General features: G+C 33.7%; 2 protein-coding genes across 3 annotated transcripts; one reads left to right on the top strand and one right to left on the bottom strand.

Moving 5' to 3' along the window:
- Positions 1–172: 172 nt before the first annotated feature.
- On the top strand, positions 173–19,741 carry LOC123709050 (DNA topoisomerase 2-binding protein 1-B). Of its 2 annotated transcripts, none has more exons than XM_045660139.1 (26): positions 173–446; positions 530–681; positions 820–952; positions 1,058–1,165; positions 1,303–1,440; positions 2,017–2,138; positions 3,406–3,581; positions 3,952–4,049; positions 4,308–4,424; positions 4,738–4,965; positions 5,334–5,511; positions 5,917–6,033; positions 6,377–6,558; positions 8,180–8,349; positions 9,123–9,322; positions 9,990–10,154; positions 10,337–10,456; positions 12,735–12,878; positions 13,609–13,757; positions 14,226–14,330; positions 14,915–14,965; positions 15,348–15,501; positions 15,950–16,068; positions 17,432–17,632; positions 18,106–18,329; positions 19,222–19,741. In XM_045660139.1, the coding sequence occupies exons 1-26, from the start codon at positions 333–335 to the stop codon at positions 19,415–19,417; spliced, it is 3,861 nt and encodes a 1,286-aa protein (XP_045516095.1). In that variant the 5' UTR covers positions 173–332; the 3' UTR covers positions 19,418–19,741. The 2 variants fall into 2 exon arrangements, with proteins under 2 accessions (XP_045516095.1, XP_045516094.1); XM_045660138.1 differs by having other exon boundaries at positions 208–446; positions 12,732–12,878.
- A 52-nt stretch (positions 19,742–19,793) lies between these two features.
- Positions 19,794–25,761, bottom strand: LOC123709052. Its single transcript, XM_045660144.1, has 5 exons — positions 25,627–25,761; positions 24,590–24,758; positions 22,725–22,894; positions 21,330–21,496; positions 19,794–20,315 (listed from the first exon to the last, which is right to left on the bottom strand). The coding sequence occupies exons 2-5, from the start codon at positions 24,756–24,758 to the stop codon at positions 20,120–20,122; spliced, it is 702 nt and encodes a 233-aa protein (XP_045516100.1). The 5' UTR covers positions 25,627–25,761; the 3' UTR covers positions 19,794–20,119.
- Between the last annotated feature and the right edge of the window lie 813 nt (positions 25,762–26,574).

Raw genomic sequence — 26,574 nt, 5'->3', positions numbered from 1 at the left:
TGTCAAAAAATTTCAGATCAACAAAGATCAGGTAGTTCATAGCAGAAAGTAAAACAGATATTTATTAGTACAACCTTTTTGAACGGCAGTTTTCTGATTAAATTAGCAGTAAAAACTTTATTTTAAACTAAATGTAATAATTAAAAAGATAATTAACTAACAGACAATTAACAAGTAGATTTGGCAACTCAGATTCTATCTAACCGTCAAAGTTTAAATTGTCAACAAATTGTAAATAAATCGCCCGCCTTCGCAATGCGATAATGCTCAGTTTATACTTTATAGTGTACAATTTGTTGTTATAGGAATGTCTTTACGTATTTAAACAATCCATGAATAACGTATTGACTAGAAAAATGTCGGAGGATATAATTGTGACGTTTATTATACCTAAGGATTTAAAAAGTGAAAATGACTGTTCAGAAGAAATGAAACTAGCTTTTACTGTGAGTACTGTAATATACACATTTATTTTTTACTATCAACAACAATAGTTTATGTAGTAACATTGGACTGGTTGTCTTTTAAGGCATGTGAGCAACATTCCGGTGGAGGCATACATGCTCAGTTTGTGCACGAATCAAAATGGAAAAAGTTTGAAGGTCTTACTAAAAAGGATGTTTTCGTCTTATCAGAGTTTTCTGGAGAGCTATTTGAGCGGCTCCGAGCAACTAAATGCCTGTAAGTACTATTTCCTTACTTCTAAGCGTTCCAATATATCAAACACTATAAACCTTACACTGAAATATTAACTTAAACATATTGAACATTTTCATACTAAAAGTGGTTTAACTTTTAATCATAAAAATAATTTCTCAGGTTAGTTGGCCCTCGGTGTTTATCATGTTGCCTTACAGAAGGTACTCCAATACCATCTGGGCCAGATCCTGTTTACACTATAGCTATGAGAGGTCTTGTTGTTACAGCTAGTGGATTATCAAAGCCACAGAAGGTAATTATTTATTTGCCAAATAAACTTAAGCAATTACTTAATATATTCTAGAATGTTAAGGATGTACTGTCCTTTTCATATATTTCATATTTCTTTGATATCAAGGATAATATTAAGAAGAAAGTCCAATGGATGGGAGGTATCTACAGTACTGTGCTAACAGAAGAGACAACACACCTTGTCTCCGATACTGTGCTCTCGGACAAATATATTGTAAGTGTAAATTATTTATCAGAAATCTTAGTTTTTAGTATATGCTTTTTAATTTCAATTAGTTTCTGAGTAAAAAATTTATATTTTAACTTTATTAAACTCTATGGTCAGGTCACTTTTATAAAAATACTTTACAGAAATCTGTTGAAAAAGGAATACCGGTAATGAGTGAATCTTGGGTTGATGCTGTGTGGGAATCGTCACTGCAGCTCAATGTCAATGGATCTTCAAGAGATTTTGATTTCCACCGCCTGCCGCCGTTTACAAATCTACAAGTATGTAATGTATCATGGTTATACTTTTTGATTAGTGTAATGTGCCATACTACCTCATTGGGGTATGGGCAAAACACATTTCTGTATGATTACCATTCTGTACCAATCATTGAATAGCAGAAATTGAGTTTATTGTTTTGCAAATAACAAACCTCGGACCTCCACTTTCTATCACATTTACTAAACAATCTATAACTAATCTATCAACTAAACAATAATAGTTAAAAGGTTATTATTATATGATGAGTGTATTAGATAAAATAAAATATGTAGTCCTGACTGAAGGACACTGTCTCCTTTTGTTGAAAAATGTAAAAAGGACTGAAGAAATGCGGAAAAATATAATTAAAATTGTTATTTTGTAACAGTCTTCTTAGTTATTGTAATATTTTAAGCTTAATTAAGATTAAGTTTTAATGTTTTGGGTTGTTTGCCACTTAATTTTATATTTTTCACTTTCAAGATCAAATTTTCTATTATAATATTATCTTTATCCTATTTTTAATCATACATGATACTTATAGCTTGTAGTAACTTCTAATAAATAAATGAAATATAAAATCGATTATGTTTCAGGTGACCACCTCAGGGATAACAAAAAATGAGAAGAAGTTGATAATGAAGTTAGTTAATGAGAATGGTGGTAATTATTCTGGTCCATTCCAAAGTGAGAGTACAGATGTAGTGGTTCTTACCAAGTAAGTATTTCTTTTTCCTTTTTTCTTTATTATATTTCTTAAATTCTTAAAGCTTTTATTCATAAGCATACAATGGCTCAGTCTGAACCACCGAACCGCTAATCTTAATGAAAGTCAGAATGGAGTTATAAATGTTCCATTTATTGGTTGAATGTTAGTGATGGCCAAACAAACAAGTTTCCTAGAACAACATCTGGCTGCCAGCTTCGTTCACCAGCTTTCTAAATTACATTGTTCGTTGTGCATAACAGTTTTTCTAGAAATTATCGACCATCATAATTTTGTGACACTGAATTGACATGATTACTGAAAGTCTTCCATCTTCAAGTAAAGTTTTTAGATACATTTTAATTAGAAATTGAGTACATATATAGTTATTTCCATGTTCGACAAATGTCTTTTTAATTAAAAAAAATGCGTGCGTACAAAGTACACACGTCAGAAGTGAAACTTTATAAATTAATATTTTGTAAATTAATTACTACTGAGGTAAAAGCCCCAATATATGATCATATACCAGTTTTTGATCACTCTATGTATTTGTGTATCTTATATACACACTGTTTACACATTGTATACATGCTAATGATAATATAAATAAATAAAAATCTGCGTTTACTGCACAAGACGCTATGAAATAGAATTGCCATCTAAAGTTCTAATATATAATACTATAATATATAATAATAACTACTAAACGAATACATCAACCAATAGCGTGTATTTTTTCTCGATATCCCTTACTCTCTCTCTCTCTCTCTCTCTCCCCCTCAATCTCCCTTACTCTCTCTCCCGATCTTTCTAACTTGCTTGCTCCCTACTCTAACTGCATGGCTATTTGCTTCATGCTACGTTCGCCCTTTCTCACTCTCTCTCTCAATCGGTCTTAATCGCTTTCTCCCTTTTGGCTTCGACAAAAACGCTCCACATCTTCGTGACACTAATATTATTATTATTGCTTTTCATCCGTAAAAAAATTACCCTCATGCGCCTAAAGAAGTTTCACTTCAAAAAATTAGAAACATGGAAACGAATGGTTACAATGATCCAATCCATAATGTCAGTTATTGAGAGATAAAGGCATCTATTCTTAAGATAAAAATGAAGTGACCCCCGAAAAATGAAGTTAAAAACAGTATTGCATTGGACATATGGGAACCATATAATTTTTAGCGCTAAGACTCTAAATGTAACCTATGATCTATGCAATCAGAAAATACTTTTTTTTACAATTTTATCAAAAATTATTGATTAAATTGATTTAAAGGGATGGAGTAGGCAGCGAAAAATACAAGGCAGCGTTAGAATATGGAAAAGCGTGCGTTCTACCATCCTGGGTTATTGATTCCGCGGAACGTGGTGTGGCATTACCCCTACATAAGTATAAAGTGACTGGGGCTTCAACATCTTCGCCTTTGGCTGAACATCGCTTGCCTGATATGAGTAATATATTGAAATTATTAATTAAAATTAGTTAAAATTTAAATTTTGTTTGTCGTTTAAGTTATTTATGCAATACACAAACTAATATGCAGTCTACGAACAAATGATTTACAGACAAATTTATCGGTAGAGGCGTTGTAATCGTTGCCTGATTACAACGCCATCTAACACAATCAAACAATTGTATTTGCTTAAGTTTTGATGAATTTCCACATTTATATTTTATTACATACGTAACACATAACTATGTTATACAGCATAATTTGTTATCATCAATACTTTACTAGTTATAATTATGTTATGGTGAACTAGAACGGAGTAGTGAAGAGCATATATTAAACGTTATATTGATAAAGTTAATTTTTTTTAGGTTTAAACTTTTCTCGTATAACAAACTTGAGACCGCCGATGAATTTTGTTGACGAATCTAGAGCGGCGGATGTTACCACATTGTCTGGAAGATTTAAGGTAATATATAAGTTGTTTTAAAAGAACATAATGTTTTATTATTTCAAATTGAATAAAGTATCATCACCATCATCAATGCCTATACAGCCCCTTGTGGACCTTAGCCTCCCCAAGTACACTTCGCCATCGCAATCTATTCAGAGCTTCCCGTTTCCAATAGCGAACCCCTATTGTTTCGAGGTCCTTCACAACTCCATCCCACCAACATAGCCTTGGTCTACCAGCTTTAATAAAGTATATGTTTATATAAATTTTTAGTTATCACAAGAAACAAGAAAAGGCGATATTTCTGTGGACAAAGAGATCTTGGAAGCTTATGAGAAATTTGATTTGAATAAAATCAAGAAGGCTGGTCCAATATTTGATGGATTTTGTGTATGTATATATTTGGTTGTAGCTAAAATATTTTGCTTCTTCATAATTTCGAAATTTAAACATATTATGTTTAATAATTAATGCGACGTTAGCGTCGTATCCTCTTTTTCGTAAAAAATAATATATTTTATTTCATTGTTCTTCCTACTTCAAATGATCCATTTTGGTTAGTAAGTCTAACTTTAAAACTAATTTTAGTACCAAATAATAAATTAATAAATAGCCGCGTAACATACTAGACGAGAAGAAATACATCCTTTAATGTATATAAAGTAATTCAAATAACATATATATTATAAAAATACATTTTTAGATATGGCTAGTAGGCCTGGAAGGCATTTGTCGTGAACGTGCAACTGCGTGCGTGTCACGTTGCGGTGGCGTACGATACGACTGTCCGCACGAGAGAGTTACGCACGTAGTGGCCGGTACGAAGATAGCTGGTACCGCGGCTTTGGCTTCATTGCCCAATGTGCCTGTGTTAACTGCGATGTGGTTATTGGCCTGTGTTGACGCTGGAAGGGCGCTTGATGAGGCCGAGGTAAATAAAATAAATAAAAATATTATGTATAATATCTGTAACTTCCATCCAATAAAGCTTGAAAGATCCTTTTGCTTGTTACGACATACCTGCGCTGTTTTACTGTTTTATATGTTAACGACTGTTTTTCGTTTATCTTGCAATAAAGTTGGGGATTTTCAATCTACATTATACATGTTTTACTGAGTTTGAAAAACATAAACATACCAGAATATAATGTAAAGAGTTGTAGTGTTTAAAATACCTTTGATAATGAATTTCTGAGCTCTAATATATAGCATATAACATAAATAACAAATTTTCTTACAAACTAACCAAACATAAATGGTCCTTTGAAACGAATTTTTTTCAAATCATGTTTTTTTCAGTATGTAATGAATATAAAAATGGCCACGCCCAAAAAGTCAAAGAAAGTGCCAATAGAACCAGCATCGCCGATGAGTAAACGCAACTTGCAGTTATTACATGAGCCTTTAAATCTACCGCCGCCTGAACCAGAACCGGAACCGGATATGCAAGATGACCTTGTTAATCATTATTTAAGCCGTAAGTATATTATATCTGAGTTGTGGAGTGCTTTTTTATAATTCAGATCAACTGCTAATGATTCAACACTAAACCAAAATGACATTGTGCATCGTAAAATATACTTTTAAGCACAGCAATAAAGACGCGATTAGGATTCACTAAAATTATTTTTCACTAGAGTTTAATTGCGAGGGCCGAATAATTTTTTATTAATTATTGTTTTGGGTGTACTTAGCACGAGCATATTATATCGATTGATGTTATATGGAAAGCTTGATTAGCGCTCCGTGGACGTGTTTTGAACTAAACGGACACATAGATACTTCGAATACATGAATTGTATAGATACAAAATCAGGCAGCAGTCAAAAACAGACTAGCGAACAATTATAATGTTTTTGTTTTATTTAATTATTGATTTTAGAAAATGTACTGGAGCCAAGAGAAAGAACGCCGGAGCCAGTAAGAGATGATCCTGTACCTGAAATTACTGACGATATGGTAGATGAACCTACTGAAGAGATTGAACAAATATTTAGTGGTAACTATTGGTCACTTTATCAGTTCTCGTCTATTCCTGATTTTAAAACTGGCAATACATTTTATAATCAGATTTACCAGAAGTGTAACGATGTTACTTCCATAGAAAAATAATACAATTATTTCATTTTACCTTATTACTACTAAGATTGTCACAGAATTTAATTAATTGTAATAGAATGATTACTATCATTGTTATCGTTATTATATTTTTTGTTATCAATGGTTTCGAATCAATCGTGGTAGGGACAAGAAAAATATGGCGCGTAACGGAAAAATGTGACTGCAACACCTTTTAAATTTCGAATTCCGTTTTCATTTATTTAAAAATTTTTTTTTCATAGGTTTGAAAATCGAAGTTCAGGGCTTAGAAGAGGAGGCGATAAGTGAGTTAGGAGCGGAGATTTCAGCAGCTGGGGGGTTGTTAGTGGCCAGGGGCGGAGGGGGTCAAGGTACTTATCGCCTTGTGCCCCTGGACTGGGAATGTGAGGACCAAGGGGTTGAATATGTCACTGTCTTTTGGATTGTGAGTATTATACGTATATTGTACGTAGAGTATACAAAAATGTACGCTATTTTAGCCGCCAAATGTATGTTTAGTGCGTGTACGAAGCCATTGTTTAGTAAGTTACAATACAATTTGTGAAATTTCATACATCACTTGATCTTATTGCGTAAAATTTGGATATCTAATAATGCGTTAAACTGTTAATGTGAGAAAACATTGTTACGAGCTGGAGAAACTCTTCAAGGATTTATTTTTAAATAATTCAAGCAGGACTATAATTACACTAAAAAGATGCAAATTACGCTCACTCACACACAGTACTTTATCACTTGTCTTCACTATTCACACTTATTCTTCGATGTTAATCTCTTGGAAGCGCACTGGAAATTAAGAACGTTCAGTCTGGCTTCGAGTTGGTTCCGTGCTTCCCTCACTTTCGCGTAGCATTCCGTCCTTGTCTCACACCTAGAAAGTTCACTCTAGAATATTCTTTCATCAAAGGGGTATAACCAGTCCTCAAAACGCCTGTAAACGGGGTTCTCTGAAAAGTGTACCACTCAACTACACTGCTCTGAAAGCCTGAATATTTTTTTCTTTCTGAAAACGAGACTAACGATATGTAAATTATATTTTTGGGAATGTGATAGAGCTCTTCCTGAAATATCTCTAGCAAAAGTTTAATCTTTGACTTGGGCTATTTAGAATTCCGCCCTCCAGAATTTGCTTAAAAACAAAAAGTGTTTTAGTGCATTATATAAATACGTTACAAATACCGTGGGGATGATTTAACAAAACACGTGGAACGTTAGAATAACATGTGAAATTACATGCATTAAAAAAATTAGTGAGAATTATTGACCGAATATAAGACTTGGATTAAAGGTCTCGTTACCGGGCCATAAAATAAGTTGAAACAACAGAAGTCTCAGATATTAATGATGTACAAGAAGTTTTTAAATTATAATATAACTGATATATTTGTTGGAGCACATATTACATTGAAAGAAAACAATTTCGTAACCGGATTAAAGCTATTTGTATTATTATAAACTTATAATTATTTTACATAATTTTAAATTTAATTTTTTCCGACGTTTCACATGCTTTACAGCGTGCGTGGTCACGGTGACACGGTGAAGCTATGTTAACCAAAGACAATACAACATATTACATTATTTTTGTTTGTTATAACCACACGCACATATTTAATCAGGTGATTTTAATCCGTTTCCAAAATAATATAAAATTTGTTTAGTTTTAATTTTACATTGCTGTTTATTAAAATCATTATCGTATATATAAACCACGGAAAAGTATCTGGTCACCCTCAAAAGAGGCGTCCTTAATGCAGGGACTAGCGTCTCTATGATTAGCTATCATATAAAAAATAGAAAGGCTTTCTAAGAAAGTTTTCACTGGAAAAGTTTAATTCCAAATAGACGTGTCGTATCGTATCATTTATTACTTGTTTACTATTACAACCTTGTATCCTATGAGCAGCTATGTTATATTTTATGTTTTGTGTATGAAGTTATAAGTTACAAGTGTGAAAACGATACTACAATGACGTAAATATTTATATGATATGGTTTATTCAAATTCCTACAAAAATAATAATGAACAAAAATTTGATTTACAGAAAGATTGTTTAAGCCAACAAGAATTACTTCCATTGCAATACTACCATCGTCCTGTGACGGTACCCGAGTCTGATGGTGAACCACTAAATGGGGTTGTGGCCTGTCTAAGTACATATAGTGGAATTGAGAGGGCATTTTTGGATGAATTGGCCAAGCTACTTGGCGCTACGTGAGTATTTCATACAAAGTGTTTGCGTGTTGTTCCAACATTATATACTATGATAGAGATGAAAGGTTCTTATTAATTTTATTTAATAACAATTATTAATTTGATTAACATAAACTAATAGTGATGAGGAACATGATGGTTGAAGGTACTTACGAACATTTCGAAAAAAAAAACTTGGTGGTTTAAAAGAATGACGGGGAGTTTATTGCCTGTTCTTCTCGCCTCTTTAAAGCCCTTGAGAACTGGCATTGAATGTTAATTATTTAACAGTAGGTGAGCATCCTGCCCGTTTGCCCCTTGCTCTATTAAAAATAAAAATTTAGAAGCTTTAGGTTTTTTATGACGTCCGTAAGTCTACATTAAGTTGTTGAGTAAACGTTTTTTGGTATCAATATACCAAAAATCACAATAACAACATGTCAAATATTCAAAAATATCAAAAAACAATATGACATATAGCAACATGTCACATTGTTGTCATTGGAGCATCAATACGTCAAGTGGAGTAATGTAAACTTAGTCCTTATTTTTTTTTAATATTGAAGTTCATAGGCGACCATAGATAATATGTATATAAATAAATTTTGTTTGTTATCATAGACATTAGGCCTATTTCTGAACGTTAGAATGTAAAAGTATCGCTAAACTCTCACTATCTCTTTTTTCATAACAAAATACAACTAGTAAGTAAGAGATGATTTAGTTAGAACTTGATTTTATGGCCTACATATAGGAATAAAACTCGGAATTAAATTCAAAATTCATTTTTACAGAACCCAGCTTCGTTTCTGCCGACGTAACACGGCGAATGCCCAAGCGTCAACCCATCTTATATGTCCCACCCCAAGTGGGGATAAATACTTAGGGGCATTAAAGTGGGGCCTTCCCGCAGTTACCGCTGAGTGGCTCTTAGCTTGTCTTGAGAAAGGGAAGAGAGTCAGCGAAAAACCTTATCTCATCGGAGATACTAAGGGTATGCATTTTCAAATGCTACTTCATAGATACTATTCGGAATAAAAACTTAATTTTTCAAAATTTTCTCTCGGTAAAATCTTCCTTAGATTTCAAGGAATCAATAAAAATTATTGAAAATTCGTCCAGCCGTCTTCGAGTTTTGCATTTAGAGATATTTTGAGATTATTTTTGTTTATATAGATGAGAACGTTCTAATAGAATGTTTGATCTAAGAGTGTCTGAAATACATTATTGAGTATAGTTTCTCCGGTCATTGATTACTAAAATTTTAAAGATTTAAAAAAGCTACGGCCCTAGATTGTCTGTTTAATATGAAATCATCAACATGCAAATGCATATATATATACATAAACATGGATTATAAACGACTTAAAAAAATTCAAAATACATTTAATCCTTTAAATATACCCTGTGTGCCCCTAGCTTTACACTGCCATAATTCGGTCGTAGCCTTATATAGCCTTCCTCAATAAATGGATTATCCACTATTCTGACAATATGTTGAAGATTTCTCACGTTCTCTATATAATTACTATTTAATCTTTGATGTTATTTGGTTTTTTAAAGAATAACGTACTCAATACAAAATTGTTTATTTAGCTATAATCAGAACGCATGCACATAGCATTTATAAAGGCGATATATTATTATACTACGTATTTTAGCGCCACCTACACCTGAAAAACTGGAACCAGACGAGACCAAGATAGATATACAAAAATCGCTGCAGAAGGAAAGAGACAAAGATAATGACATGCTTCCTCCTCTTGAAAATAATGTTCCGAGGCGCTCAATACAAAAAGACGAAACACCTAAAGCTAAATCCGGTGGTGAGTGTTTATTGTATATAGAGTGGATTTTTTATTTTAACCAAGCAGGGTTTTCTTAGTTTATTTAATTTAAGAAGATTTGTCCCCATTGATCGTTAATGTTTATCCAGATTTTTACCCGGATATCCTAGCCGGATAAAATATTAATACGTCGTTTTAATCATAAAATGTTTTTATTAAAGATGGCGATGACATGTCACCCGCGTCAAGATACATCGCGATGGCTCGACAGGGCTTACTCGGGGGTGACTCACAGGAGACCCCAAAGAGACCGAATGACTCGCTAGACTTGGACAAACAAGGTATACATTTTAATGAAAATTGTAAATCATTATCAAAAATATTTTTCTTTATGTTTAAAGATTTTCAGAGTTTATTAAGCATGACGGTTAAAACCGCTGGATATAAAAATGTTTTATGGAAAGAAACATTTATTGACACGCCAAAAAAATATTAGTAGTGCGTAGTGTTTATTTGTCCTAATACAGGCCGCTGTCTGTTGACACAGGCAAGCCTTGTGACCAAAGCATTTAATTTCAGTGATACTATTGATAGGAACATACAAGGTATCCCTTTCTATATGTCGTAGTAAAGTAGTTAAATCACAGAGTTAATTGAATCTCTAGACGGTTAATTAATAATGGATATTAAATCAAGTCGCTAAAGTTCCGTCAGACAAGTTGACATATCGAACGACGTTGAGTTTCGCGGTCATTTGGAGGGAAAGGCTAAATTAGCCTCAAAAAGCTTGGTGTGCTTAGCAAGGCGAGACGGTACTTCACTCCGGGCCACCGCTTGCAACTCTATAAAGCGCAAATACGTACTCAACTCTGGGCGGGCAACATCTTCAGTACCAGCTCCTTCCACTTGACCGTATCCAACGAAGAGCGGTTCGAATCGTCGATGACCAATCCCTCTCCGAGCGGCTCGATCCTTTGGCGTTGCTTGGAGATATGGGGTCACTCTGCATCTTCTACCGCATTTACCGTGGAGAGTGTTTAGAGGAGTTGTTGGGATTAAGCAGCAGATGTTGGGGCAGCTGAGTTTCATCATCGGACGTCGAGGCAGAATACAAAATTCCACCCGTATCACCTCGACGTCTGTAGTTCCACGACTGAGCGTTTTTCAAGGCAATTTTTGCCGCGCACCACCGCTATGTGGAACCAGCTGCCCACTGAAGTATTTCCGAACCAATTCGACTTAGGGTCCTTTAAGAAAAGAGCGTACAAATTCTTAAAAGGCCGGCAACGCACTCGCGAGCCCTCTGCAATTGAGAGTGTCCATGGGCGGCGGTATCACTTAACATCACGTGAGCCTCCTGTCCGTATTCCCCCTATTTCATATTAAAAAAAGTGAGTGGACGAAACGTTTAACGAGTTTCCTAAACGTTCCTAGGCAATAAGATTAACCTACCCTAACCATTTAACAAAACACGGAACTTCCAAGCCTTCAGTTCTTCACGATCACACTGAAATATCAATAACAAATTAAATAATCATGGCGAAATCCTGTTTTACCATCTTGTTTTACATTATTAATCAACTCGCTGGCTTTCGGTCAGACTGATAGTTAAACGTTTTCGACGCTGCTTTATATTTAAATCAAAATTCTAGCGACTTGATTGAATATCAATATTTAATTAACTGTCAGATTTTTCTTAGATTCAATTAACTCCTGATTTAACTACTTTACTGTGAAATATATATCATTCTACTGTAGGTCACTGAACTCCTTTTAAACAGTTAGACCGATTGACTGATATTTTTATATGCGTGCCAAACGCATACAAAAAAAAACATTCAATCAGTCCAACTGTTCTGGATTATTTAGATTCACAAATCAGGCAGGCAGATGGCGCTGCTGGCCGGTATCTCTATATATATACATTTTCTGTGCATGTGTTCGTAACTAAACGCCTAAACGGCTGGACGGATTTTGATGATTCTTTTTGTGTTTACGTGCAGATGAGAATTATTTACAGTATTAGATTTAGATTTTAGTGTGTACAGGATAACGTCTGTCGGATCCTCTACTTAAGTATCATTGAATTCATTCACGAGAGCTCACGAACTACAGGTTCTAATTGTAAAATTCCTGCTAGATTTGTCGAGCTTATACGAAAGTAATCAACCGAAATACAAGAATTTTTTTTTATTAATGGGAATGGACAATTGTCAAATTAAATATTGGGAGAAATTAGTTATGCCAAAATATACAAAAAAGCAATTTTTGTATAAAGAAATATCTATCCCAAGAAAAAAAATATAAAAATACACTAAAATTCATAATTGATCAGTGGCGCTACTTTTTTGGGTCTGGGCCTCAGATATATGTATCTGTCTCATGATCATTTGTTAATCTAATAGGCAAGAAGGTAATCGGCCTCCTGTGCCTAACACACGCTGTCGACATTTTGGGTATAAGGTAAGAAAAAAACTCACAAAAGGAAGGAATTTTTTTCAGCAAAATCGAAACCGTATAAACCTTTAATTGTACCATCTATGTAATATTGTACCTATGCCATATTCTATAAAGAATGTATTTATGTTTTTTAGTAATAAAAAAATATGTTTTTAGAAGAATGTGCCGTCCGAACTCCGCCGCTAGACGACGCGCTTTCCACTCCAATTCTTGCTAACTTCAGTCCTACCACACGACGTCGACTGCAAGCTGTAAAGAGAGGGGAGATGCCTTCCGACCCAGTTAGGACACCCGTTGATAACTGTAAGTATTTTACGATAATAAGCAATGTTAATAATAAATGACACTTCAATAAAAGGGGCCGTTCAAGTATTACGTAAGCGCGTATTGGGTGGGAGGGGACTAAACATATATTACCCATGGGGGTTATATTACCCACACATTGTCTATGCTTGCAAACGAAATGCATATTCAAGGATTCCTACAAAAACTGTTAAATGTAAAACTTTTGTATACTATTATTTTTGAGAGCTTTGATTACTTTGGCCGACAAGAGGGGGGGATAAATTGCCTAACTAAATCTGCTTACGTAATACTTAAACGGCCCCAAACATTGCAAATGAATAATAATGAAATATAAGCTAGTTTTGTAAGCAAACAGGCCATGGAGTATTTTTGCGGTTTGCGCCGGTTCTCAAATCCTGGACCTCTGTTATCACAAGTTGAAATAGAAAAGAAAGTTTTTTGAGAAAGAATTAGTGAATTAGTATGTAGTCTAGTGCTAAAGAGTGGTTAATGGATAAAATACACAGACATACAGAACTGGAGTCTTCCGATTAATAGAGACTGTATGTAGTGTTATTGGACACTTTCTTATGTTAAATATAGTTTTGAGTAAATAAAGTTATACTTAAATTACCTTTTAATCTTAAGTTAGGCTAGATCGTAATGTTAAATACCTCAGCGCAGAGAACATTTATAAAAAAAACAAAGTTGGAATTGGGTAACTTAGAATTTTTTTTTTAATTTTCAGTTTCTAAAAACATAGCAACACCAGATAGTGGGTTCGGAGCTGCTTTGAGACCTGGTTCTGGTCGACTTTCCCCCGAAAATAGGAAGCGATTATGGAAAATCGTTAACGACCTGCCATCTAAACAAAACACACCTGATAGACAGCAAACGGTGAGAAATTAAAAAAAAAATCAAGTTTTATTCAACAATTTTAAATAAAGGATGAAATTGCACTTGATGGTTGTCACTTTGACAATTGACTTTTATTAGTGTCACGTGTGTCAACTTTTAACCGTCAATGTGATCTGTTATGAACGGTTAGGTAATGTCTTGCTTTATTAATTCCTAATACAATTATATGTAATCAAATATTTATATTACATTTTTATTCTACTTTATTGTAGATTTTCAAATGATGGTAAATGTAACTTTAAGTTATAATGCAATTAGGAATAAAGAATTATGAAAAAAAAATACTAACACCAAATCACGTACTATTAAGAATTGGTCTATGAGATTCTGGCTTTTTATAGTTGAAATTTTTTAGGATATTTTTTTTCTCTGTATTATATGCAATTTTACGTTTTTGGTTAAACATTAATATATATTTTGTGACAATGTTTTTATGATAATTTTCAGCCATTATCTGAGATCAGAAATCGTTTCCTGGCGCAATTCAATGGTAACTCAAATACGCCTACCGCCGAGCAAAGTGTACCCACAGCGAGGAAGTTACATTTGCAAGTATGGACCTTTAGCTCATTAATACTTCTCTTTTTTATTAAGACGTATAAACTATTACATTGTAAATTATTTTTTAAATTAATTAATGTATATCATTTTTTTTTACTAGACCACGTTCATAGTATTTTTTTCTGATGAACCATTGGATTTAATTTATTGCTATAAATATTTATTTTATTTTATTATAGTATATTATAATTTTAAATATGTAATTTAAAGTTATATGTTTGGATTGCAAAATAATAATACCAGTAGCGGAGTTGTGTTGAGTTATTAACTTCAAAAAATGTTTGATAGTTTTGTAGGCGGAATGTGTATATATTTTTTCATAAACCTTTGAGATCCTTAATATAACTTAATAAAAAAACTAAAATCTAGTTTCAAGAGGTTTTAAACCATTTTGTCTGTATGATATTTTATAGTGCTGAAGCCGAGCTTGTGACTTGAGATACGAGTTAGAATATGAGTTTCATTACATTTCCATATTCTCAGCTCCGTGTGATATTAAAAAAATACCTTTGTAAGTAAGTTTTGTACTGTAACTCTTTTAATAGTTTTGTTTCACGTTTGTGTCATCTTTTCAGGATGACGTGGAGACGCCGCCTTCTAAAATGGTCAAATTACATCATAATCAGGTATTTTTATTAAATTTGCTTATTATTCAATATATTTACAGATAACAACAAATACGTTACCGTGGTACGAATATATTAATTTCTGTGCTTAATTTCATTGCAATTCAATTTTCATAAAAAGTAGGAACAAAATATTTTAACAATATGCTCTGTGGTTTCACAATTCAGGCACCAAGATAATTTTTGCTAGCTGTACCTAAAGTTATTTACTTTTTAAACAGTCAATAACAAAGATGCATAACGTTCAAGTATTATGTAAGCACTATTGAGCTTTGATTTTTTATTTGGTAATTACTAGTTACGTCAACAGTGCATCAAAGATGGATTGTAATTTAAATTGTTATAACCACAACAGCCACTATAAAGTCGATCACAATTACAGAGTCCCAGTGCATCTAGTATGGATTCCAATGATAGCAAAAATAGTATACCGGGAGTCGATGCCCAGTTGCAAAGACTCAGTGCTGCCCTAAGTTCGAGGCTTAGTTCACAGCGGTCCAAAAGAACTAGGGATTCTGTAAGCCTCGCTATACCTGGTAAGAGAAATTTTTTCTACTTAGTCAAAGGGTGTTTATTTAGGAGAAGATAGTTTATTATTTAACTTTCTATTTTTTCTGTACAAGTAACGTTATATATACTTTTTATGCATGCTACAAATTGATTTAATTTAAAAGAAAATAGTGTCCAATTCTTAAAAGGCCAGCAACGCAATCGCGAACACTCTGGCATTGAGCGTGTCCATGAGCGGCGGTATAAAAAATTAGTTATGTCATAATGGAAAAACAATTAAATAGATTATTTTATTTGTAATTTTAATTCGTAAATAAGTTTCTTTGTTACAAGATTTAGTAGGATTAACAGATTTGATCAGATTAAAAATAGATCATGCAAAAAATTATATGTATTATCTAAATTATGCGAGAATTTCTTAAATTACATTTTACATAGATTCTATTAAATATTAATCTGTAATATATAATCCAGGTCCAGAAGTGGAAACGGGACCAGAATCTCAGCCGAATACAGTGGGATGGGACGACACCACGCCCCACCGCGCCCCAACTGAAGAGATCAAACGGTTTATGTTGTCTTCTAATGTCGATGTAAGTGTTTTAAGTTAACAGCCAAAATATTTAAATTCTCGTAATTGTAATGGTGGAATGCATTTTAAATTATACAATTTTAATCATTACGTTTAGCCGTATACCTGCCTGAAAAGAATGTTTGATGTTTCACCTTTTAATTAAAAAAAAAAACAAAAGTTAAGGCACTCTCTTCAACTGTTACTTTGCATTCAATTGTTTCATAGCAATTAATTGAATAATGGTAGTTAAGCCCCGAGAGTATAGCCAGCCGCAGGCGCTCTCTTCTACATTACAGTCATTCGTTTCATAGCAATTGACTAAATCTTGGTAGTCACGCCCCGACAGTATAGCCAGCCGCAGGCGCTCTCTTCTACATTACAGTCATTCGTTTCATAGCAATTGACTAAATCTTCGAAGTCACGCCCCGAGAGTATAGCCAGCCGCAGGCGTTCTCTTCTACATTACAGTCATTCGTTTCATAGCAATTGACTAAATCTTGGTAGTCACGCCCCGAGAGTATAGCCAGCCGCAGGCGCTCTCTTCTACATTACAGTCATTCGTTTCATAGCAATTGACTAAATCTTGGAAGTCACGCCCCGAGAGTATAGCTAGACGCAGGCGCTCTCTTCTACATTACAGTCATTCGTTTCATAGCAATTGACTAAATCTTGGAAGTCACGCCCCGAGAGTATAGCTAGACGCAGGCGCTGACTTCTACATTACAGTCATTCGTTTCATAGCAATTGACTAAATCTAGGAAGTCACGCCCCGAGAGTATAGCTAGACGCAGGCGCTCTCTTCTACATTACAGTCATTCGTTTCATAGCAGTTGACTAAATCTTGGAAGTCACGCCCCGAGAGTATAGCTAGACACAGGCACTCTCGTCAACTGTTACTTTGTAATCATTTGTTTCATCTCAATTGAATAAATCTTGGGAGTTACGCCCCCAGAGTATAGCCAGACGCAGCTCTTTTCAACTGTTACATTACATGCAATTGTTACATAGCATTTAACATTTCAGTATTTCCCTTATATTCAATTGTTGTACACGATTGGTTAATATAGAGTTAAACTAAGATCCTCTATTATTTAAATAACCCCGATGACCCAGGAAACGTACATTTACTTTTATACATATTAAAAGCAGTTATCTTCCTTTATATTTTATAAACCATTATTATGATAGAAAATTTATTTATACATTTTTCTAAATTAGTTTTCACTTCTATATTTGGCTTTATTTTTGCGTGTGAATGGCAAATATGGTTATATTTTTATTCGAGACTGTTATTCAAATAATATCAATTTATTATATACTGTATAATTCTAATGTTAAAACCATTAATAATATTTGTCCTGTAATAATTGGAAAATCTTTAGAATCGAGAGGAAATAACGGAAATGATAATCCACCTGGGAGGAGAGGTCTGTGAGGGAGCTGAGTTGGACCCTCGCGCGACGCATCTCCTTTGTTCTCTGCCCGGACGGAGTGAGAAGATGCTGTGCTCTGTGGCCGGTGGTAAATGGGTGCTGCATCCGGCTTATATAGACAGGAGTAGGGCTGCTGGAAAGTTTCTTTCGGTAAGTAAAGTAACTAACAGCCACCTTTGGTATTTGGTCTTAGATTAATATATGTGTTCATTTATTTCGGTACCCTACAGGCAACCTAAATATATAAAAAAAACAAATATACTAAAGATATATAGACGGAATACATAATATATACAAAGAGGTTGAGTCGGCTGTGTTGTATGATGGCGTGAAAGTGAGGGCAAGTGAGTGTTTCATGTTTTTTTTTAATAGGCAACTGAGAGTAACAGTGTTAGTGCTTTAACTCTCCAGTTATATTTATCCTTTTTTAAACAAAAATGGGATATGTTTAACACTCTCGTATGTTGAAAGCAAACATCGTGCATTTAACACAAAAAGTCGACATGTATCAGACACTGAAGGCTGATCACCTATATGTTTATTAAAAACAAATATCACGAAACATATATAGAATATATATCCAAAGATGGATCTGAGGCCACTGTTGTTTTCTGTTATAACAGGAAGAAGAATTCGAATGGGGCAATCCTATCGCCCTCGCACTCCCAACTCTTTCTGGAGCAGAGGCAAGCCTCGCCCGTGCTGCTTTTAAATGGCGGAGTGCGCTTGGCAAGGGTTCGCCTGGGCCCTTCCAGGGTGTTGTGGCCTTGTTACATGTACCAGCTGCTAGGAAACGATTGCTGGGCAGGTTACTGGAAGCTGGAGGTGGAATGGCGCCAGATGTTGAGTGAGTTTCGTTTGAGAAAGAATATAGTATTAACTTTTTTTATATAGATTCTGGTTGAGGATTGCATTTTTGATAAAAAATATTGTCAACTGATCAGCAATATAATATATATTATAATGTGTATATTTCTCTCCCTAATGTAAGGGCCTAACTCGTTTTTTTGGTAAAGTGAGATTTTAAGTGTGTGGCGTCTTTTGCTGTACCCTAACAGGGTCCATAATATTGTACCTAGCTTTAAGCCTCTTAAACATCTATTGTAACATTATGGAATGCAAATAAATATATGAATATGAATATGAATAAGTGAAACAGTGAAATTTTGCTGCTCCTAGCTCTGAGAGATAAAGTTAGTACTAAATTCTAATTATTATTAGTAATGTGTCCAAGAAGTTTGTTGGTGTGCTTTACATCGTGCGTGATCACGGTGACTGAAGACAAAAGGTGTTGAATGTCAAAAGTATCACAGCTGTAGAGAAACTTGTGTTATCTGTATTTATTTCCCAGTTAATAATTCCCGAAACGTCGTAAAAAATTTAATTTAAAATTATGTAAAATAATTATAAGTTTATAATAATACCAATAGTTTTAATCCGGTTAAAAAATTGTTTTCTTTCAATGTGTAAAAGCTATGTTAACCAAAGACTAAGAACTAATTATGTTGATAATTATACAATCGATCTATTTGACAACGGCTCAAAACAATTCATCTTTGTCTTCATTAAATCATAATTAAAACAGTTATTTGAGTGTAAAATAGTATCAGAAAGCTTTGAAATATCTTGTTCATGGTCCCGTTACCATAGATGCGATTTATTACATTTTTATAACGCAACGTGTCGTTGAGAGACATCGTAAAAGATGTTTTAATTATAAAAATATGTTTTATTTGCAGACCACCATACACAGATGAAAATGTGACAGCGTGCTTTGCGGATATAAAAAGATATCCGCTTTCCGATCGAGACGCGAGGTGGCTCATTTCTAAACGTATTCCTGTGTGTGCCCCTGTACTTCTGAGTGCGTACCTCACCGACGAGACACTGCCTGATCCTAAAGAACACTGTCTTCCCGAATTTAGACCTAATTAGATTATAATAAAGTTTATTTTATAAAATTGCGGTGTTAATTATTGAGTTTCTAGATCATTTTTATTGACGATCGTCGAAGCAGAATCGTATTATCTCGACGAGCGAGCACACTGCTAGTTAGTAGTGCGAGTTTTGATGCACACTGCTATGTGGAACTAGCTGGCCACCGAAGTATTTCTGAATCAATTCTACTCAGGGTCCAGTCAACAGCTGGAGCCTCACCTGATGTTAAGTGGACTCATGTCATGATGATGATGACACCGGATGTCAATGGCAGAGGGCTCGCGAGTGAGTTGCCGACTTTCTTGAAGGACTCTAAGTCGAATTGGAATTTGAAATAGTTTGATAGACATTGTGAACAAATAAAACTAAATTATAAAATAAAATTTATATTCATGACAATAATAGTATCTATCTATAAAAAAAATACATATATTAGTCATCTGAAATGGCTACAGGCCTTCTTGAATTCGTGTTGTCAATAAATATTTAGCTAAATCTAATTAAATAATAAATACAATCTTGTTACGGGCAATATTATTTACTATGGATTTCCTGATTTACAAATTTTTGACCTTAGTTTAGAGACCTTAATAAATGCATACTAAGCACTAATACATAGTCAATCCCGTTTTATATCACAAAAGTGAAAATATTTTTAATATGTCTCACTGCAAAAATGTCTCAAGCAAATTCTATTGCTTAATCATATCGCTTAACCATAAGTTTAATATATTTATTAGTTTCAGGAGGATAGTCTAATCCTGAATCAGCCAGGTCCTTCCAGGATGCTTCGCAAATAGTTTCGAAGCCACATCTAGCCGCCAATTTCTGTGATGCTTGAACCGTAAATACCGTCGTAGTACCTTTGATCCCATGTGCTTTTGATAGTGGCTCTCTGGAAATATTTTAAATTAATCACAACAGGCGTATTGGATAAATTGTTACTTAAAAATCAATTGCCGAAAAGTAATATTTGTACTTGAGGAATTTCTATCTTATCTTTGAGATTGGCTCATGCCATTGACCTATTTTACTCGTTTATATATATTTTTTATCTCATAGACTTGACGCCAGTGTTGACCTAATGTCCGTGTGAATTTACAATTCAGTCGACCACGACGTCAACCTAATTTATTACTGTGAGCACAGTTGAGACTTGCACGGCACGGTGAAGAAAAACTTCGAGGGCCCATCCGATAACAATTAGAACCACAAACCGAAGAGTCGCAGAAGAAAAATCACCCTATTTGTACAAACCAATATTAATGAATAAAACAAATTTACTATCTCTCGAGATATCTCTTTAAGCATTTCTTAGATTGAATATGTGATAAGTTATAAATAGCCTTTCTAGGTTCGCCAAGGTCCGTCTAGAACTAAAAATACCAAGATAATTATTTAAATAAAATCTAATGCTAACTTCAAATGCATGACTTGAGAACCAATATTGTGGGAACAGTGAGAAGTATATTATATAATTTTCAGTAAAGATAAGATAAAATGATAACTGCGGTTTTCATTTTATTATGCAATATGGTGGTCATTTAATTGATAGAAATAAATTGCAACAAAGTTAACATGGTATGGCCAATATTGCTATTGACATTTGTCGCTAAATGTAGGAAAATAAATATTTAATGTATTTCTATTTAAATATAAGTTTGTTTCTTGTACACACAGCTTTTGTAAATATTAAACTACATTACCTTGAAAGTTAATAAGTACTTACGTTATCTACGTATATTTCGACTTATTATATTATAATTTGATTTAGAAAAGATCTTATAAATAGAGGCTATTTTTTAATATTAATTTTATAATTATATAGAAAAAAATCCATGCAATTAATGAAAACTGAAAAATTGTGTAGATTAAAGCGTAGTCTAAGCTAAATTTAAGAGAAAGTTACCTAGCAGCCAACAATTTGGCACCAAGCCTGTGCCCTCTGTAGTCTCTCTTTACGACAAGCCCAAACGCATGTAACAGTAAGTCCAGTTCCAAGTATTTGTGTGGATCTCGCTTGGTTTCCAAGAACACTAGCCCTTCATAGACGTTCTTCCATTTTTCACCTTTGATCTGAAAAAGAAAATACAATTATTATTAACGCGTACTTATTGCTAATGGATAATAACTAGTTGTTGTTGTCACAAATTCACAATCAAAATGTATTTATTCATGTTGATAACTATTTACACTTATGTACTTATTAAAAGGAATGGCACTAGATATATTGAAACAAAATGCTTTAATAAATTAATAAACGCTTAGAATCAGCAGAAAATTGAACCAAGTATTTACATAAAGTTAAAACAAAACAAGATTCACTATTTAAGCAAGTAAAGAACTCTTCATTGTAGTGTTGTTATAGGTATGAATACTACTGAAAATGTGCTATTTTTAATGTTTATTTACTTTGAGTAACTCAAACTGAAGTTTGACGATTTAAATCTAGGGTGATTAAATAAAAAGTTTACAGCTTAAGTTACAGAGACGAAGTTGATGATTCCTTTTAGAATTTTTCTTTAGTTTTATTAAAATTCGACTTAAATATAGATGCCGCTTCCGTAGTATAGTTTGACGCATATTTAGCGAATATACCTAGGTGGTTTGTTCGATTTCTCATACACATGTGCCGATTGATGAAAAATGACAGCCCAAAAATATTGTCAATAAAAAATGTTTACGTCTATGGGGGTAGATAAATAAAAATAGAAGTGTGTAGGCAGTGGAATTATACTTCATACATTTTTCAGATCTGTAGGAAATTGTGGGACTCGATTGACCACACCGGTTCTTTGATTTTCTTATGGCGATTACGTAATCAGTAATTATTAACTTTTTTACACATATTACCCACACAAAGTCTTGGGTATCTAGAGGATACACCTATACAGTAATTTTAAATTTAGTCAAAAGTATAAGGCCATCAATCTTATTTATAAGTCAAATATCTCAAACGGAAATTTTATTATTTACTTTTCTACGATTCTCCAAAGACAAAATGTTATAGTGGTCTAAGCTGTTGAAATGCCGATCCCATCAGCGCGTGCGTAGAGCATAGTCGTAAAAAGAATGTATACCGCGCATCATCGAAAACATAATGCCATGCCAGATTTTGCAGAAACCAATATCTAAATAGAAGGTAGATGATATAAGAGTTTTGTAGGATCTTGCAAAAAGGTATCATTCATACATTCAGTACCTCTTTATGCTTGACATCTAAAGACTGTGGCGAATGAAACCAATTAATATGAACGATATTAACAATTACTTAGCCCGTACAATTTGTATAATACCTACTAACCTCAACATCTGGAAAAGTATCACCAGAAGACATGACGGCGCACACGTTTAAAGCTACCAGGGTCTTTTTACCATCTACCCAGGTGTAGAGCGCAGGACACATCCTCTGCGCTATACAAAGCGCCCAGAACTTCCTTATACCCTCGACACTTTCTGCATCTTCCGTAATTTCTGTGTTCAATAGAAAATAAACGAAAATTTATTAATAATTATTTCATTTTATCATTGACATTAATCGAAAATATTTTAACACAACAATTTCTTTATACATAACTGTAAATCAACATTTTCCAAATCAGAAAGTACGTGAGTAGCACTGAAAATGTTTAGAACTGGCCAATTAGAAACATTGCTAATTAGAATGTCAAATTTAGAGCACTTTGACAACCTAATGTAGTATATTGCATTCTTATGTCATTTGTTTTTGTGAATTGGCGGCCAATCTAAAACTCTTGTTACACGTATAAATGAACCTAACGCGAGAAAATTTTCGGTCAATGATTTATTATGACTTTCGTTGTGGGCTTGTTCAACAATAAAGCTATGATAGGCTGCGATCAGCATTTCTTAATAAAGCCACATCTCGTGCCACTATTTACAATTGGTTTAACGAGTTTAAACGTGGTTGTAGCAATCTCAATGATGCTCCGCGTGAGGGACGTCCTTTAACAGCGACTACTTAAGATAACATCTGTGCTGAGCGACGCCTGATAGAGGATGATAAGAGTGACCTATCAGTAGATACGGGCAAGTCTAGGGATTGGTATGAGTCAATTGTAAAGAATATTACACGAACATTTAGGCGTCAGCTTTGTTCCAGATGGATTCCCCATACTTTAACCGACGACCAGAAACACCTTCGCATGGACTGGTGTCGCCAAATGTTAGATAAGTTCAACGGCGGAGACTCAGATGCTGTATTTGAAATCGTCACAGGTGATGAAAGCTGGATATATTGCTACGAACCCGAAACCAAAAGACAATCAGCTCAGTGGGTGTTTCGTTTCGGATCGGCCAACTGAAGTAAAGGAAAGAAAGAAGTTGATAAATTATTTTGTTGGAAGGGTCATTTCGCGACAGTTGTGCTAGAAGATGGAAGGACAGTTACTGCAGACTGGTATGTAAATCGCTGTTTGCCTATTTTCTTGGAAAAAATTCGACAGCAGCGCCCTCAAAGCCGAATCCTCCTTCACCCCGACAATGCTTCAGCGCACTCCGCAAAACGGACTGTTGAATATTTGACTGTGGCATGTGTCGAGATAATGAGTCATCCGCCATACAGTCCGGACCTGGCGCCCTGCGACTTTCATTTATTTAAAAGAACTAAAGATAAAATTCGAGGTATTCGCTTAACAAGCTCTAAAGATTCGAAAAGCGTTCGAAAATGCCATAAGTAAAAATGGTCTCACTTTTCTCAGTGGTTCCATCGAATGCGACGATGTGTAGAGAGGAACGGAGTCTATTTCGAAATACAATAAAAGTAATGACAACATTCTACATTAAGTAGTTTTCATTTTCTAAAAAAATTCAGTGTTACCTAGGCAATAGAACTATGTCTTAACTCCGACGTTTACTGTGTTATAAAGTTCACAAGTCACATTTCTGTGTCATCATTACTCATTATTTAGACAACTATACTGATATAAATATTGTTTTGATGTAATTGGTAATTGAACCCCCAGTTCATCTCATCCTTCTGCGTAAACCACTAAGCCACTGAGACGGTAGCGAGAACTTTTAGAGGGCAAAAATATATAACATGACCTGATTCATGTATTTTATCGACTCAACTTCAAATAAAAGTATTTTATAGAATCTAGCATAAGAAAGTAAAATACCTCCTCTACACTAAATTACATGACTTACTGCTTAAGGAGCAAAGAATTTCATCAGTACAAAGATGTGCCACTAAAATGTCAAGTGCCTCTTCATCGTCTTTCGGGTCCAAGTCCTGGACAACCCACTCCTGGCCGTCAGCCTCCCATTTATTCCAAACTCGAGGACACGATGCGTCCCAATTTCTTTTAAAAGGCATCTATAAATTTGAAGAAGTTGAACTTAAATGTGTAGTAACCGTATAATCCAAAGCAATTCCACCTGCTCAAGATACATAGAGGTTTTCCGCTTTAAAGAAAATAAAATTCAAAAATAGCTTTTCGCGGAGAATATATTATATACATATTTATTATCATTAATTCATAAAGAGTTCAGTTTCAATGAATATATTATTGCTGACGAAATGTAAAATCGAGATAAATGTATCTTTTGAAATGCACTGCTAAATTATTATTAGATTATGTTCTGATTAATTAAATTAAATTAAATTATTTTAATATTCCAACGCGGTTACACTGTAGTAATCATTCTTCATTGTAACAAATGTCTTTCATGTTTATTACATATGTTGCCCTAATTTAGGACTGTCATCACATCCGTATGCCTTTTTATAATGTGAGAAAGTTTTTCATTCTAGTATATAAGAGTTTACATACGGATATTTTTCATATAAAACCGTTAATAAATATAATTATTGAATGAAATATATATTAACAAGGAACCTTTAATATTAATAAATCATTGAGTTGGTATTCATTTAATTGTATGTACCGTTTGGCGTAAGCACAAAGCTCATTTATTTTGATTTATTATAATAAAATTATTATATCAGTTAGGCTTAAAAATGGCATTTTTTAAATAATTTGAAACTGATACATTTTAATATGACTACTGAATATGATAGCTGCTATATTATATGATTTAAATGACAGTTAACGATTAATTATTATCAGGGTTATTTAATTAATAATCTTAAGTATAAAAATATATATATGTATGCAATGTTTAATTCATTTTTTTATACTTATGAATGGATGGTGTAGTGCTGCTTTCTTCGTTCTACTTACTTCAAAGTATATATAATGAGAGTTAATTCACGTGATACCACAGATTAAAGATTAAATTATTGCAATTTGTATAATCACTTTATCATAAGCACTAGACGACAGTGTCACGCGACTGCCACACTACTATTAATAAACTGAATAAGACAGACCAGCTCGAAATAAAGGTGTATATATAGGTATATCGATAGATAGGAACTTGAACAGATACAAAACTTCGTAAGGCCGTTTGTAAACGAGAGACTGCGATTTATTGCCGTTTCGTAACAGAGTATAAATTTATTAAATAATGTAAAGTGGTATTGTATATCGCCTAGGATTTAACTCTTTTTTATGCACATTATTTGTTTAAATAATTTAAGAATAAATTAGTATTTTCTAAATAGAGTAAATTTAAAACATCGCTTAAATCTATATTAATGAATGAATTTATGAAATATTACTTTTAATAATATTTAAGTAGATATAAATAAGTATACATTATGGAATAATGAAAGACGCGCTGGCAGAAGGAGGAAGTCGAGGCTCCGCAATATCAAAAAATGGACGGGAGTGGCCAGCGTAGAACAGCTGATGCGCGTGGCGAAGAATAAAAAGAAGTATGACGAGCTGATCGCCAACCTCCAGTAGTGGAGAGGCTGAAATTGTGAAATGTTGACGTAAGTTAAATGAGCACAAAACAAAAGCAATAACACAATCACAGGTTTTAAATTATAAATGGGGAAAATTATGGAGTTGGCAACCTTTTATCAAGTATTTCATATATAAATATTTCATGAAATCAAATACATGAATGATTAAATTTGTGTGCTGTGCGGGTAGTTAGTAGTAACTAAAAAGATGTTAGAAACAAAATGTTCCAATTTCGAAATTACCGTTATTGTTAAACTTTTAATTTTTTATTAAAAATTAAAAATTCGAAGCGTAAGCATGAGGCAACAAGTACTTATT

This window comes from Pieris brassicae, chromosome 4, assembly GCF_905147105.1.
Source record: "Pieris brassicae chromosome 4, ilPieBrab1.1, whole genome shotgun sequence".
NCBI classification, from domain to species: Eukaryota; Metazoa; Arthropoda; class Insecta; order Lepidoptera; family Pieridae; genus Pieris; species Pieris brassicae.
This window is presented reverse-complemented; position numbering and strand designations above follow the sequence as displayed.